At 43.0% G+C, this 14,120-nt stretch overlaps 2 protein-coding genes across 5 annotated transcripts; both read left to right on the forward strand.

The window, feature by feature from the left end:
* Positions 1-318: 318 nt before the first annotated feature.
* brd2b (bromodomain containing 2b) lies at positions 319-10,161 on the forward strand. 4 transcript variants are annotated; one of them, XM_046400778.1, is made up of 12 exons: positions 319-476; positions 2,844-3,132; positions 3,356-3,493; positions 4,433-4,574; positions 4,871-5,034; positions 5,261-5,767; positions 6,046-6,174; positions 6,296-6,541; positions 6,656-6,909; positions 7,067-7,383; positions 8,146-8,274; positions 8,430-10,161. In XM_046400778.1, exons 1-12 carry the CDS (start codon positions 445-447, stop codon positions 8,558-8,560), a joined length of 2,478 nt encoding a protein of 825 aa, XP_046256734.1. In that variant the 5' UTR covers positions 319-444; the 3' UTR covers positions 8,561-10,161. The 4 variants fall into 4 exon arrangements, with proteins under 4 accessions (XP_046256734.1, XP_046256735.1, XP_046256736.1 ...); XM_046400779.1 differs by having other exon boundaries at positions 8,149-8,274; XM_046400780.1 differs by having other exon boundaries at positions 6,296-6,529.
* Positions 10,162-10,501: 340 nt separating this feature from the next.
* LOC124065409 (H-2 class II histocompatibility antigen, A-U alpha chain-like) lies at positions 10,502-13,905 on the forward strand. Its single transcript, XM_046400794.1, has 4 exons — positions 10,502-10,758; positions 11,107-11,370; positions 12,730-13,014; positions 13,319-13,905. Exons 1-4 carry the CDS (start codon positions 10,707-10,709, stop codon positions 13,447-13,449), a joined length of 732 nt encoding a protein of 243 aa, XP_046256750.1. The 5' UTR covers positions 10,502-10,706; the 3' UTR covers positions 13,450-13,905.
* Positions 13,906-14,120: the final 215 nt, after the last annotated feature.

The raw sequence follows: 14,120 nt of genomic DNA on the forward strand, positions 1-14,120 counted from the left end.
ATCCATAAAATTATTAAACGATACCGCGTAGATAATCCGACAGGGTTTCATAAAGCAGAGACGATCTTCGTCAGGTAACATCATCGCATCTTAACACAATTCCTTACAGAAATTTGAATAATTAAAAACCCATAAATGTGAATAATTAATATCTAAAAACTGAGTCAATTGTACCAAAACATGACACAGAACAAGATGTACCGACCAGAGAGTGCTGGGCGTGTGTTCTGCTTGACAGACGTCTCATTACAGCCAATAAGATCGCAGAATTAGCCCGTCCATGACAGGAAATACGCGTTACTGCCACGCGGTGGGTTTATATAGGATGAAGCGGAAGCGTTTAGGCGCCATTTCATTGCGGAGTTACTCGGTGGTGTTTTAGTGAAAGTGCAGCGTCAACAGCGGTGGAAAATTGGATTGTAATAACACTCCGCCTTCAGCCCGATGGAAGCGGCCGTCAACCCGCCTCACGACAGGTAAAGTCCGCAGTAATTTTGATTGATGCCTGCTTGCACGTAGGAGGTTTTGTCGGCATTGAAGAGCCAGTGAAGATGGACATTAACGTTAAATGTCATAGTCAAACGTTAGCTACGTTACTGTTACCGTTAGCCTCCCAATAACAGCGCTAGCTTGTCAGCGAACTGTTGCCTTAAGAGAGGATGATTCATCTCCCTTTTGCTTCAGATTTTTATATTATAACTTGCTTAACGTCTAATAAATTAGAGCGAAATTGCACTCGGAGACTAGCTCTTTCTTTTAGCTTCACTACCAGTGATCTGGTGCAAAGAAGGCAGACAGACTGCATCCCCACCGGCTGCTCCCCCGCCGGCTTTCTCTCAGTTGGTTCATTCATTGCACACTGCTAGCTCTAATCTTGTAGTTTGCATGACTTTCATGTGAGATAGCTGGCAATGCATACAGTTTCCTACATACTTCTAACACAGCCCATTTACTAATAAAGAAATAATAGCAGCCCTGACTGAACCATTAGATTTGTTGGTGGGTGTCCAGTAACGCTAGCTTGCACTCTGTTAGCTCATCGTTAGCTTCCAGCTCATAGCTTCTGTGCAGGTGAACAAACGTCTGTAAATTGTAGTTTGGTAAAATGACCGGCGACATAAGACATGTTAACGCTTTTGTTGCGCGTCGTTATGTAAAGTGTTTGTTTTCTCTTTTTTAAAAGAAAATATCTGTCCGTCATTCGTTCCTGTCATTGTGAGACAGTGTTTACAAACAGCGAGGGCGGGGCGTCCAAACCACGCGTTCACCAGCTGTTCGGTCGTAAATCCAAGACTCTCACTTTTCATTGTTTTGATATAATAAAGACGCTCTGAAAGCTGCATTTTGTGAATAGTAGCGTTAATGGCGGTTGGCTGAATGCAGGGTGAAACAGTTGTGTTGTATTTGACTGTATTTTTTTTTCCAATGCAAAGCATGTATTTTGTGTTTTTTAATCTGTCTTTTCTTAATCACCGTGTGGACACTTTTTGGTTGTGCATAAGCCTCATTAGTGAGCTCAGTGGCTTAAATATGTGTGAGTGGAAGTTTATATTGTAAAGTATTCAGTACGCAGTGGCTCATGTTTTTCTCAACATTAACGCGGTTCAGCCGTTCTTAGTGTTGCTGGGACTCTGATGTAGGAAATCAGCTCGCAGGCTTTGCCGCAGTTTGTGTCAGTGGGGCAGATGTGAGTCCTGAACTCTGGGGTGAGATTTAACTTCTTCTAAATCTGGTTCATGTGCTTTGCTTAGAGGGAGGTAAAGCAGGGATGATGGTGTTGACTTGGTGGCCTCATCTGATCAGGACATGGTGTGCTGAGCCACAGCAGAGGCTGGAGATGCCTGTGAGTGGTAGGGCATTCAGAGATCTGCAAGGCCTTCATTTCTTTTTCTTAATTCTATTAATTCATATTGGGGACTTTGTCCATTCTTCATTGTAACTGTACGAGTGGTGGGCAGCTGCAGTGCTCAGGAACCAGCTCAAATACTGAGAACACAGTGCCTCAGTCAAGGGGTTTGGCAGGAGTGTTTGTGACAGTCGTTTCTTTGTAAATGGGATGAAACCAGAGCCCACAAATTTCATACAGAAAAGACCAGTGTGCGCATTTGAACCAATATGCTTATTATGGCCTATTTTTTTTAAAAGAAAGACTAACATATAAAAGTATTTATCTTTTGTATCATAGGATTGTGTCTTTGTTTTTGTGGTTTTGCTTTACAATAAATATCAAAGCATTTCAAAGCAAAAACTGTCAAGATGTGGTGCAGCAGTTTTATGCAACCTTACAATGTGGGGAAAAAAGGTTATTTTTCAGAAATGTGCCTGTAAACTAAATGTATAGAATATAACTATCTCATTGGGAATGGTGAGTGTCAAGAAGTAAAAATGATGTAAGCTTACTCGCGTTATTTTAAATATCATGGCAGTGCTATTTTTCCCATGATTCAAGATGTTTCTTACATTTCTGCGGATCTTGGTAAGTGTGATTAATAAATCACATAGATTTGGGGGTCTATAAGTGAATGTTTGTTTTTTTTTAGTTGTGAGGGTTCGTGCAATGGCAGTTGCTATGACTGTGCTAAAAGTAGCAGTGTACCGATAGAGGCCTAGTTCCTTTGATAATGGTATGCTGACCCCCAACTGGTCATGGGATACATGAATGAAGCATGTATAGGCTGCGCTTTTTGACTTCAGCAGATTTTCCATTAGCGTATGTGCTCATGGGAGCGGATAGCTAATCGATGAATCAGTGGTTGCATCAGTAAGGGTGGCGAATGTCATTCAGCACATTCAGCTTAGATGTGTAGGTTCCTTCACTAACAGGTTCTCCCCCCCCTCCCCAGTTCTCTGGTCGGGTTGTCCGGCGGTGGGATGGACCAGCACACCAGCTCGGGCAAACGTATTCGCAAGCCCTCCTTGCTGTATGAGGACTTTGAGAGTCCATCCCTGCCACACACGATGCCCCAGGGACCTCCTGTCCCACCACAGCCCCCAGTGAAGGACCCCAGCCGACCAGGTCGTATGACCAACCAGCTGCAGTTTCTCCAGAGGACTCTAATGAAGTCTCTGTGGAGGCATCACTTTGCCTGGCCTTTCCACGAGCCTGTGGACGCCTACAGGCTTAACCTACCGGTGAGCTTCGACAAAGAGACTTTAACTTAAATTTCGACTTTTCTTTATTTTTCTGCAGCTCATGTTGGTGCCTAGGCTCAGATGTTGAAGTACAAATCCCTTACTAGAAGCTCCTTCTGTTAAATTTTGTTAATTTGCAATGTTCAGCATATTCCCCAAGTTGTAGTTTTATTTTTCATAGAATCTTCATGCATGTCCCACTCTTCTGTTCTGTCCTTTTCAGGATTATCATAAAATAATCAAACAGCCCATGGACATGGGGACCATCAAAAAGCGTCTGGAAAACAACTTCTACCGGAGTGCAAGTGAGTGCATACAGGACTTCAACACAATGTTCACCAACTGCTACATCTACAACAAGGTAGGTTAAAAGGTAAAAGAATCATCTTGATCCATCGTGTTTTTGTCCTTTCTGATCTCTCTGTTACTCTTTCCTCGATAAGATGGCTCCACTGATTATTATGTTGTGATAATATTAGCTGGAGCTTTTGCACTCTTTGTTGTTTAAACCGACCTAACAAAGTCATTAATTTTAGTGGAGATTCAGGCCCAGCTGCAGATCAAAGATAGTTTTAACATTGTGAAAAAGGTCAAATTTAAACCTTTTCTTCATTTCTCAAGAGAAAAGATTCAACAAAAGCTTTGCAAACAGGTCTGGGATACACTACTATGCTTTCCAGCTGAGCATGCGCTGCTGTGCATATGCTGTACTTGTGCTAGAGCAAATCCTCTCAGAGGGAAAATGAAAATATCAGGTGGACAACTTAAACAAATGACATCAGCATCCAAGTCTTGAGAAACACGGTGCTGCCTTTAGAACATTTAGATCCATTACCAGATTATTTTTAAAAATCAGATTTCAGCTCTGGAGAAGTAAACTGCACGGTGTCATTGTCTCGTCTGTCTTCATCAGGCTTTGTGTGTCTAAGTCAAGCGTCTTGGCAAAGGATGCCTAAATTGTTGAGAATCCCCAAAACATTCTGGCTTAACATCGACAAAACAAAAGCTCTCTGATGTTTAGTTTCACCCTTTTATCACTGTTATTTACTTTTGATAACATTTCATCCATTTAAAAAACAAAGACAAATCTTAGAATAATTTGCAAGCATTTGTGAAGTTGTGTCGAGCAAGTATCTTTGGCATATTAAGTATTGATGTTTTCATTGCTTGGCATGCCGATTGATCAGCTAATCATTAAAGCGCAAATAAAATTGTTAGGTTTTAATTGAAGTCTATCTCAATAACGGCATTTATTTTTATTTTAGCGTGGTAATATGTACATTTTTTTTTGTTTCACTAGCCAACAGATGACATCGTGCTGATGGCCCAGTCCTTGGAGAAGATCTTCCTCCAAAAGGTGGCCCAGATGCCGCAAGAGGAAGTTGAGCTGCCTCCTCCAGCTCCCCGAAGCAAAAACAGCAGGGGAAGAGGTCGCAAATCCGGTGAGTTTGTGACAGAATGTTTTGGAATTTGAATGAAATTGTTTGCTTGGTTGTTTTTGTTTTTTTTTAACTTTACCAGAACCCCCACTAGAAACTACACAAATTGGACACATTCTTAGTCTAATGTACAGTACATCTGGTGTCAGCATTCTCTTTGCAAATTAATTACGGTGCAGCAGTTGTCTTAAAAAGCCACACATCTGGAGTGATAGTAGGCTTCCTCCAAGCTTTTCAAACTTTAGTCGCCTGTCGTTCTGGAGTCCTTTAACTGATGTTGAATATACTGCATCTCTCAGCCTCAAGGGCTCAGCAGGTGCCAGCAGTGTCCCAGTCAGCATACTCTCCATCTTCCTCGGACACTGGGGAGTCCATGCTGGCCAACTCTCCCCAGACTGTGCTGACCAAAAGCCTGCCTCCGGCCAACATCATGGGCCTGCCTCCTACCCAGCCCACAACCAAGGTATATACAAAAACATAATACTGATATGTCAATTGGCATTAAATGCCTGTGGAAAGCTGGATGTGAGAAAATTGTTTTCTTTTGCCCAGAGGCTAAACATTAGCCTTTCCAACAAGAGCTGCTGTGCAGTCATATTCCTTTGAAATCCAGTCTTGAACTGCAGTGTCATGAAGATTACAGTAAAGCCATAATGTTCTGATCATAGTTCCAACCTCTCTATTTCTAGAAAAAAGGTGTGAAACGTAAGGCAGACACCACCACCCCCTCCACCATGGGCTTGACTGTGGGCATGTCAGGAGCAACGCATATGGTGGGCTTGGGGAAAGGAGGCCATGGCGGCCATGGAGGCCAAGTCCATGACACCTCCATGCACACCATCTCCTCCATGGGGGGCATGAGCATGGAGACCCCGCCTGGGATGGGGCTAGTCAGGAGCCCTGGAGGCCCTGTGCTGCTTCAGCCCATGATGGCAGGCACTGGACGCAGAGTGGGCAGCGGACGCCCCATCAAACCTCCCAAGAAGGACTTGCCTGATTCTGTCCAGCCTCAACCCTCGAGGAAGAGCAAGCTAAGTCCTCAGCTGAGGTACTGTAGTGGACTGCTGAAGGAAATGCTGTCCAAGAAACATGCTGCGTACGCCTGGCCTTTCTACACACCTGTGGACGCAGCTGCACTGGGACTTCATGACTATCACGATATCATTAAGTGTCCCATGGACCTCAGCACTATCAAGGTGACTTGTAATATGATTTTGTAGTAAAGTAGTATAGTGTAGTAAAGTATGTTAAGTTTCAGATCTTTTAATGTTAGAATGTTCTTTTTTTAATGTACTACACTGTGATGATTAACAGAGAAACACTCAAACACACAAATGTATTATTATATAAATTGAAAATACTCAGTTATTAAAGTATATTAGAAATAAAAAAAAGGAAACATTTGAAAAATTTGAAAATAAACTTCCAAAAATTTCAGTTGAAGCACTAAATTTGTCTTTGCCTAACTCGACAGAGGAAGATTGACTGTCGTGAATACAGAGATGCTCAACAGTTTGCCAGCGATGTCAGACTCATGTTCTCCAACTGCTACAAGTACAACCCGCCCGACCACGATGTTGTGAGCATGGCACGGAAGCTGCAGGTGAGCCCGGCCGCAGAGTTGTAGTTCAGATAATCAGACTGAAGTTGAAAGTGCAGCATCCTGCGAGGAAACTCTTTGTACTTGTTGATTTGGTGTTTTGTGCTTTTTGTTTGTACCTCAGGATGTGTTTGAGTTCCGTTTTGCCAAGATGCCAGATGAACCCCATATAGATCACACAGCCATGTCAATGAGTGGGCATCCGACATCCTCGTCCTCCTCTTCTTCCTCTTCCTCGTCCTCATCTTCCTCCACGTCTGAGAGCGAGCCCAGCAGTGAGAGCGAAGAGAGCGAGAGCAGCCCCAACTCGGACAGCGAGGAAGAGCGAGCACATCGCTTGGCTGAGTTGCAGGACCAGGTGTGCACACAAGTAAGCCCAATTGCTTATCCAGCTGTCTCTTCTTGATTACGACAAATTTCAAGCAGAATCAATTTTCACAATGACTTTTTTTTTTCTTTAATTCAAATGTAACTCTTTAAATAGCTCCGAGCAATGCATGAGCAGCTGGCTGCCCTCTCCCAAGGTCCCATCGTGAAGCCCAAGAAAAAGAAGGAGAAGAAAGACAAAAAGGAGAAGAAGAAAAAGAAGAAGCTGGAGAAACGAAGTCGGGGTGGCAGAAGTAGAGCTGGCTCTGAGGAATGGAAAATGCCTGGCAAGGTGCTGAAAACCAAGTCCGCCAGAGCAGGTGGCTCCCAGGCCAAGAAAGGCCAGGGAAAGAAGAGTAACAAGAACAGCAAGTTAGTAAAATAATTACCTAATCTCTCCTCTTCACATCTGTGTGGCGTTTTTAAAGCTTCACAATATACAGTATACATCATTTTGTATCTTTAAATACCTTTTTTGAATATCAAGCATCTGATGATAAGACTGTACCTCTTCCTCTTGATTCTGCAGGACCACAAAGAAGCCCTTCTATCCCCCAGTGGCCACTTCCATGCTTCCTCACTATGACTCGGAGGAAGAGGAGGAGATTGTGCCCATGTCGTATGACGAGAAGCGTCAGCTGAGCCTTGACATCAACAAGTTGCCGGGGGAGAAGCTGGGTCGTGTGGTCCACATCATTCAGTCCCGGGAACCTTCGCTGAGGGACACCAACCCCGAGGAGATCGAGATTGACTTTGAAACGCTCAAGCCGTCAACACTGAAAGAGCTGGAGCGCTACGTCATGACCTGTTTGAGGAAGAAGCCCCGTAAGCCATACGGTGAACAAGGTGAATGAAACCTCCATCAAGCAAATACCAGCAGATCTTGGTGAAATAAGCTGTTGTATGTTGAATCAGAAATACTTTATTGATCCCTGGGGGACATTTACAAGAGCAGTTAATGGTTAGCATGTGAAGCAGCTGTCTGTAAGGTCAATTTTGGGGACGGCACATAACTTGGGTGAAGACTTTTGCACCTACAATGAATTTCACTGTGATTGGTTAGCTCCATCATTTCAACACCACTTAAAAACCGACTTTCCCACCATCAAGTCGTGCAACTCAAAGCACTTCTGTAAAGCACAGCAGCTGGCCAGTTTGTAATTTTGCTTTTTAAATTTTAAAAGGGTAACACGCATAGGATTAAATGTGCAATGGAGACAACTATACAAAACAAAAAACATGTTAAACACATTATCATGGCAGACGGTTGAGACATGACACAACACTGTAACAGCTCCCCCAGAGGTGAAGTCTAAGCATCTCTATCGCCCCCCTGGTGGTTTACTGCGGCCACGTCTTACTCTCAGTGTTAGCAGATGGGACATGTGCCTAAAACTAATAATAATTAGTAATAAGAATAATTTTTTCCCCAAAGATGGTGTCTTTTTCGACTGAGTCATGTGGGTGTATGGGCACCCAGACTTCGTGTGAGAAAGCCCTCATGTTCCACAACCGCAGAGTGCAGCTCATATCCACTGAAACACAGGTCACTGGAATACTGTGTGCACTTCAGGCCTGTAACAGCTGTTCTCATCTGTTCGTGTACAGCAGCAAAGAAAGGCAGCATTGGCAAGTCTAAAGAGGAGCTGACTCTGGAGAAGAGGAGGGAGCTGGAGAGGAGGCTGCAAGATGTCAGTGGGCAGCTCAATTCTGTCAAGAAACCCACGAAACCTAAAGGTGAGCTCATGCATCCCCATTTTGCACCTCATGTTGCTTATGAGATTTAGATAAACCATTTCTTCTATATATACAATATAATACTATACTGATTTTCTTTCACAAAATATTTTCCAGAGTCGGTCTTACGTATTTACTTACTGTTCCCTCCACAGTGGAGAAGCCCAGCGCTGTAGAGACTCACACCCAGCCCTCACGCCTCAGCGGCAGCAGCTCCAGCTCTGACTCATCATCGTCGTCCTCCTCCTCCTCCTCTTCAGACACCAGTGATTCAGACTCTGGTTGAGATCCTTAGCGCTGGCTGAGAGAGAAAACACTAATAACTCAGGGACTTGGGCTGGCCCAGGACACCTTACACCCTGAAACAGTAGTGGGCTGAGATATGAAGAGACCATGGCAAAAGAAAAAACAAAAAAACCCACCCTCCAAGTGGATTCCTAAAATGTTTTGAATGTGGGACTGAGAGATGTGAATCAACGTCTCTGTGAATTGTCATAGAACCCAAACACTAAATGCCTTGGTTTCCCCCTTCCTCCACTTTGTAAATACTTGTACAAATTTATGTTTCTTTTATAAAGAAGAATTTTATGATGATCCCACCCCCCACCCAAAGAGGGAAGCGGAGTAATAAAAAAAGATGTGCAAAGATGAGCCTTACTCCAGATCTGCTTTGGCTGGCCTTACGCTGTGTCCTCTGTGGTGAGGAAATGGAAAAGTGTTTATTTATTTGTTTTCCTTTACTCAGATGTCCTTGAAAACATTACTGGAATTTGAGCGAGCAACTGTTGGTCACAAGCCTTGCTTTTCTCTAACATCAGGCCTTCTGCCACACTTCGTTTTAGACCAACCCCGAGACTCAGCCTTAATCATCCAGATTGTAAATATTGGAACAATCCCATATTTTTAAGGAGCTCCAAGATCCCTGCTCTGGTTCACAGGTCCGAGAGCTGTTGAGCAGGAAATGATAACAAGCCTGTAGTGTCTGCCGTTTTCAGGTCAAAATTTGAAGTTGGTTTGACTTTCACTTCTGCATCATTTATGTTTACAGACATTGTTCTTGCAGCTTAAATCTCAGTCTGTTTTACAGCCTATAGTTTTTGTTTTTTTGAAAACAAAGTACCAGGTAGGTTTAGACGGTAGGGACGGCATAGAAATGACATTACATTACATACAAAGTCTGAAATTGGGTTCTCGTTCAGTTGGTATCGGCCGCACTGTTGGAGACGCACTAGTCTTGTAACACTAGCTGTAGTAACGTGTTTAGTATTTTGAGATCAGTCCTCACTGTGGAGCGTTGTTCTCGACATTCCTCGTCATTACCTCAAACTGTAACTGAAGTGTGCATCTGTTAGCTTAAGAGCTGAACGCAGGCTGCTGAACGTCATGTGACGCAGTGCAGGTTTCTGATTTCCACATAAATCTTCTTAACGCGTGAGGTATTGCACTTGAAAACGCCGTGAAGGTTTTTTTTTTTTTTTTTTAAAGAAATCTTTTGGCTGCTCGGCACTTAGTAGAACAATTGGTGTTGGACTGAATTATAAATAAAGCTAATCTTAAAATACAAAGAGACCAGAAAATCCTCATAGTCCATGCATAGCTAAAGCTGTTGTTGAATGTTCAGTGGAAGAATATATGCTTGTATATGCTCAAACTGTATTTGCTGTTGCACAAACTATTGAATCTCTGCTGTTCAGTCTTTTATTTGTTCAGTTGTCCCCTTTCCTGTTTTTTACCTGCTGTTGTTTCTCATTCCACTTAACTGTCTTAGTTGTTTCTGAAGAGCGTTCATGTGAGCATTGCTGCCTCTGGTCGAGCAGGTTGTTGCTTCTCAGAAGCGTACCTTTCCTTTGGCGAGTGTGTTTATTAAAATATTCTCTTCTGTAGAAAGAGGTTTGAGTTTTGTCTCGGATGACATTTGTCAAGCAAAAATATTCTGTGGGTCCAGTTTTTAAAATAACTTAATTTCCAATCAGAACATTTGGAGTTGGTTTTGATTTGAATTGACCGTTTGCCACTAGAACTGTCAAATCAAATCTAATCAGCAGATTAATCAAGATCAAAATAACCATTGTCTTCAAACTGACAGTAAGGAGCACAAATTACCTGTTGTTTTTTTTGTACTCGATTGCTATATAAATTAATATTGAATTGCAATATGTTGTGTAGGTGTAATGGGGCAACCCATAGCTTTGTACACTTAAAAAAGGAACAGGTGTGCCCATTGTCCACATGGCTGTCTGCCACTAGATGGCAGCAATTACTCGGTTAAAATCTGAGTTACATCTCCAGTGTTTTTAAAAGTGGAAACGTTGTTGTCACTGACTTACCGGCAATGATTGGTTTGTGTTATAAGGAAGTTATCAAGGAACAAACTGCAGGCTGTGAAACCAGCTCAGTTTGGTGTTGGGCTGGACCTGAAGTGCAGCACGGTGATGAATCTGTTCCAAGTTCTACTGGTTATTTGTCTTGTAAAATGCAGTCTTGGTAAGTTTTGGTAAAAGTACATTATCGGTGATAGTTGGGAGGCATTGGGAGTTTGTGTTTTTCTCACATGCAAAATCTTGATCAAAACAAAGAAAGTGGTGAAAAGTAATTTCAGTGTGCAGTATGTTAAGAAAGGCATGATAAATATTTTGGCCATTCAAGACGTACCATCAGATTGTGATCATAAATATGTACAATAACTTGTTTAGGAAAAATTCTGCACTATAAAAAGTGTTCCAGTTAACAGCTGTAGAAAAGAAATCATTATGGCTTGTTACAGGTTTTAAAAACTGTCCAAAGTGAGTAGAAGCTTTGACGACATGTAATACGTCTGCAATCTTTTCAAAGAAACTGCAGGGAAACACTTGCTTCGCTTTTTGACCTTCTGTCAAAGAGACGTGCTGGGCGACGGCCAGTATGATATTGAATATGACGGCGATCAGCTCCTCTACGTTGACCCCGTCACCTATCAGGTAGTCGAGCGTCTGCCGGAGTTTGCACAGCAGTGGACGCCTGATCCTGGACTGGCTCGGGACACGTACTTGTCCGTGGGTACCTGCCACTACAACATCCCACGGTACACAAAGGCAGAAAGTGATCCTCCAGTGCTAGGTGAGGCAGCTGAAGCACTCAGCTTTTACTGGTAATACGAGTACTTATAAACATGTCTCTGAATCACTGAATTCTATAAAATTATCATGTTTTTTTTTGTAATGTAAAATCTACAAAATCACCATCACCTACATAGTAGACTGAAATAAACAAAAGTTCCCTTTGAAATGTAGTGGAGCAGCAGAAAAAAGTTGAGTAAAACTTGAGTAAATGTACTTACTACTTTCCATCAGTCTGATGCCAGGATTGAATGGTCGATCAGAAGATCCAAGTCTGATGCTCTGAAGCTGCAAGTACAAACTGTTAAAGGACAGGAGTCGCACCGCTGGGTTCAGCTTTCCAGAACTCAAACCAGATTCCAGTGGAGAACAAAAAGTCAAAATGAAACAATAGTGTTAAACACGAATTAATGAGGCGTGATCTGTTGTGTGTTCTTGAGAGAAGAACAGGTGCCAGCAAAGTCAGGTGCAATCAACCTCTCTATGTGTAGGCCACACTAAAGCACGTGTTGTCAGTGCAGGTTAAAGCATCTGTCACTGTTTATCGTTTAACTCTGCCGCTGGAGAGCTTCCACTGATTAGCATGAGACCTGGTGTGTTCCTCATGCCAGGTGGCAGATGCCTGAAGCCAAAGCACATAACTTGGCAAGTGACCCACCAACAAGGTTGCATGTAGAGAACCTTCCTGAGCCACTTTCAGTGACAGCTTTTGATGTGGAAACAAAGCGACGGCGTGAGATGCGCCACTCGTAGTGATTACACCCAGAGAGAAGTATCACCACAATCTGCAGCTTTACTCTCTCTGCTCTCTTAGCAACTAACTGGTGGAGCATTCGGCAGCTAAAAAGCTTCGTAACTGCTTTATTTGTAAATAAGAAACTGTTGGCTAACAAGTTTCCTGTAACAACTTAAAAATCACAACTTGTGACAACTTGCAAATGTGCCAGCGAACGTGATGTTTTTCTCACTGCTGCATGTTCCTTTTAGAAATTTCCAAACATATTCAACTAACTGCTCTGGGTGAATATGCTGGTTTTTAAAAAACAGACAAAAGTATCCAGACACACCTCTGTATGGGGCCTCTTCAGGGGTTGGGCTCGAACCCTGACCTCCAGTGAAGTGAAATCTGAATGCTTCAGCATACCAAGACATTTTGGACAATGCTATGCTATGCTTGCAACTTAGTGGCAACAGTTTGTTGAAGGTCATTTCCAATTAGAGCAGGTCTAGACCAAACTCTTTAATTAAATTGTAATATAGAGAACCCAACATTCCCCCCTTGAGCAAGAACTTGGCAACATGGCCTTACTTAAAACTTACTTTAGCTTTCTCTGTCAAACATCAATCCATCCGTGTGCAGCCAGTCCCACCTCGATGATCTACCCCAAGCAGGAGGTAGAACTTGCCGTCCCCAACACCCTCATCTGCTTTGTCAACAACTTCCATCCGCCTGACATCCAAATCACCTGGACCAAGAACGGGCAGCTGGTGGAGGAGACGGAGGTCAGTCAGACTCAGTACTACTCCAACAGCGACTTCAGCTTCCGCATCTCGTCCTACCTGGACTTCACTCCGCAGCAGGGCGACATCTACTCCTGCAGCGTGGACCACATCAGCCTGAGGATGCCGCTCAACAAGTTCTGGGGTATGTCAGTCAGCCATCCTGCAGCGCCACCAGGAGGTTGACATTTATTATTATTATTATTATTTTTTAGCTACATTTTTTAATTAACAAGTGAAGTTAAATGCATCTGTAGTATGAAGTGGAGCTTTAGACATTCAGGCTAGAGATTGTAAAGTAGGATTTTTGTTAAATATTAAACATCAGTCAGCGATAGCCTATTTGGCAGGACATTATTGGCCCAGTAAAGGTTGATATCAACTTTTAAAAGCTCACGTCAGCAAAACTCTCATGCATCTGTCTGAATGTGTGTGTGTTTTTCCCACAGAAGTTGAAGCGCACCCAGATGGGCAGGTTGTGGAGACGGCAGTGTGTGTTTGTGGTGTGATCGTGGGGCTGATCGGACTCGTCACAGGACTCTGGTTGATCAGGAAAGCCAACAAGCTATGTCAGACGTAGCAAACATCACGACAAACACCTGAATTTCGATGTCAGACGTGTGATTGTTGTCATCTTTTTTCCTTTGTGATTTGTGAGATGATGTGAGATTTCTTTCTCTCCCCATCACAGTTTTATTGTTTTCACACCTGCAGTGTTTTCTGTGGCCTGTGCCTGTTTTTCCCCCATCTGTGCAACAGAACTGAACCTAAACCTGAGCTATAAATAATACCAGTAAAAACAATAGTTTGGCTTAGCATAAAGAGCAGAAACTGGAGAGAGCGAGAGCTGAGATTATCAACTGATGACGCAGATAGCCATCATTCGTTTTACACTAGCATGTATTTATTTTTCTATTAATATATATAAAAGAATGCAGAGGCTTTACTCACGTTTTGCAGTAGCACACCTACAGATTTTTAACTTATTGTGTTTGTCACATACAAATAAAGCAAATAAAGGGAAGCTGAAAGTGTCTGTTCCTTGAAGTTGTGCTGCATGGAAGTAGCCTATGTGCAAAACAGTGAAATTAAGAAGAACATTTCCATGACGCTGATGCGTGTGCGTCCGTTAAACCTTCATCACGACAGCCTGTGCGATCACTGGCAGATACATGGAGTCACCATCGATTATCGCAGCACAGACTCAGCCTTTGGGCAGCCTGCGGGTCCGCAGTCACTGCCTGACACAAA

The sequence above is a fragment of the Scatophagus argus genome, chromosome 9 (genome assembly GCF_020382885.2).
Source record: "Scatophagus argus isolate fScaArg1 chromosome 9, fScaArg1.pri, whole genome shotgun sequence".
Lineage (NCBI taxonomy): Eukaryota > Metazoa > Chordata > Actinopteri > Scatophagidae > Scatophagus > Scatophagus argus.

Bases quoted from the DNA above. Each gene is read 5' to 3' on its own strand.
- brd2b (XM_046400778.1), top strand. From the start codon at position 445: ATGGAAGCGGCCGTCAACCCGCCTCACGACAG. The intron at 477-2,843 runs GTAAAGTCCGCA...CCCCCTCCCCAG, and splicing joins GTCAACCCGCCTCACGACAG to TTCTCTGGTCGGGTTGTCCG. The intron at 6,910-7,066 runs GTTAGTAAAATA...TTGATTCTGCAG, and splicing joins AAGAGTAACAAGAACAGCAA to GACCACAAAGAAGCCCTTCT.
- LOC124065409 (XM_046400794.1), top strand. From the start codon at position 10,707: ATGAATCTGTTCCAAGTTCTACTGGTTATTTGTCTTGTAAAATGCAGT. The intron at 10,759-11,106 runs GTAAGTTTTGGT...ATCTTTTCAAAG, and splicing joins TCTTGTAAAATGCAGTCTTG to AAACTGCAGGGAAACACTTG. The intron at 13,015-13,318 runs GTATGTCAGTCA...TTTTTCCCACAG, and splicing joins GCCGCTCAACAAGTTCTGGG to AAGTTGAAGCGCACCCAGAT.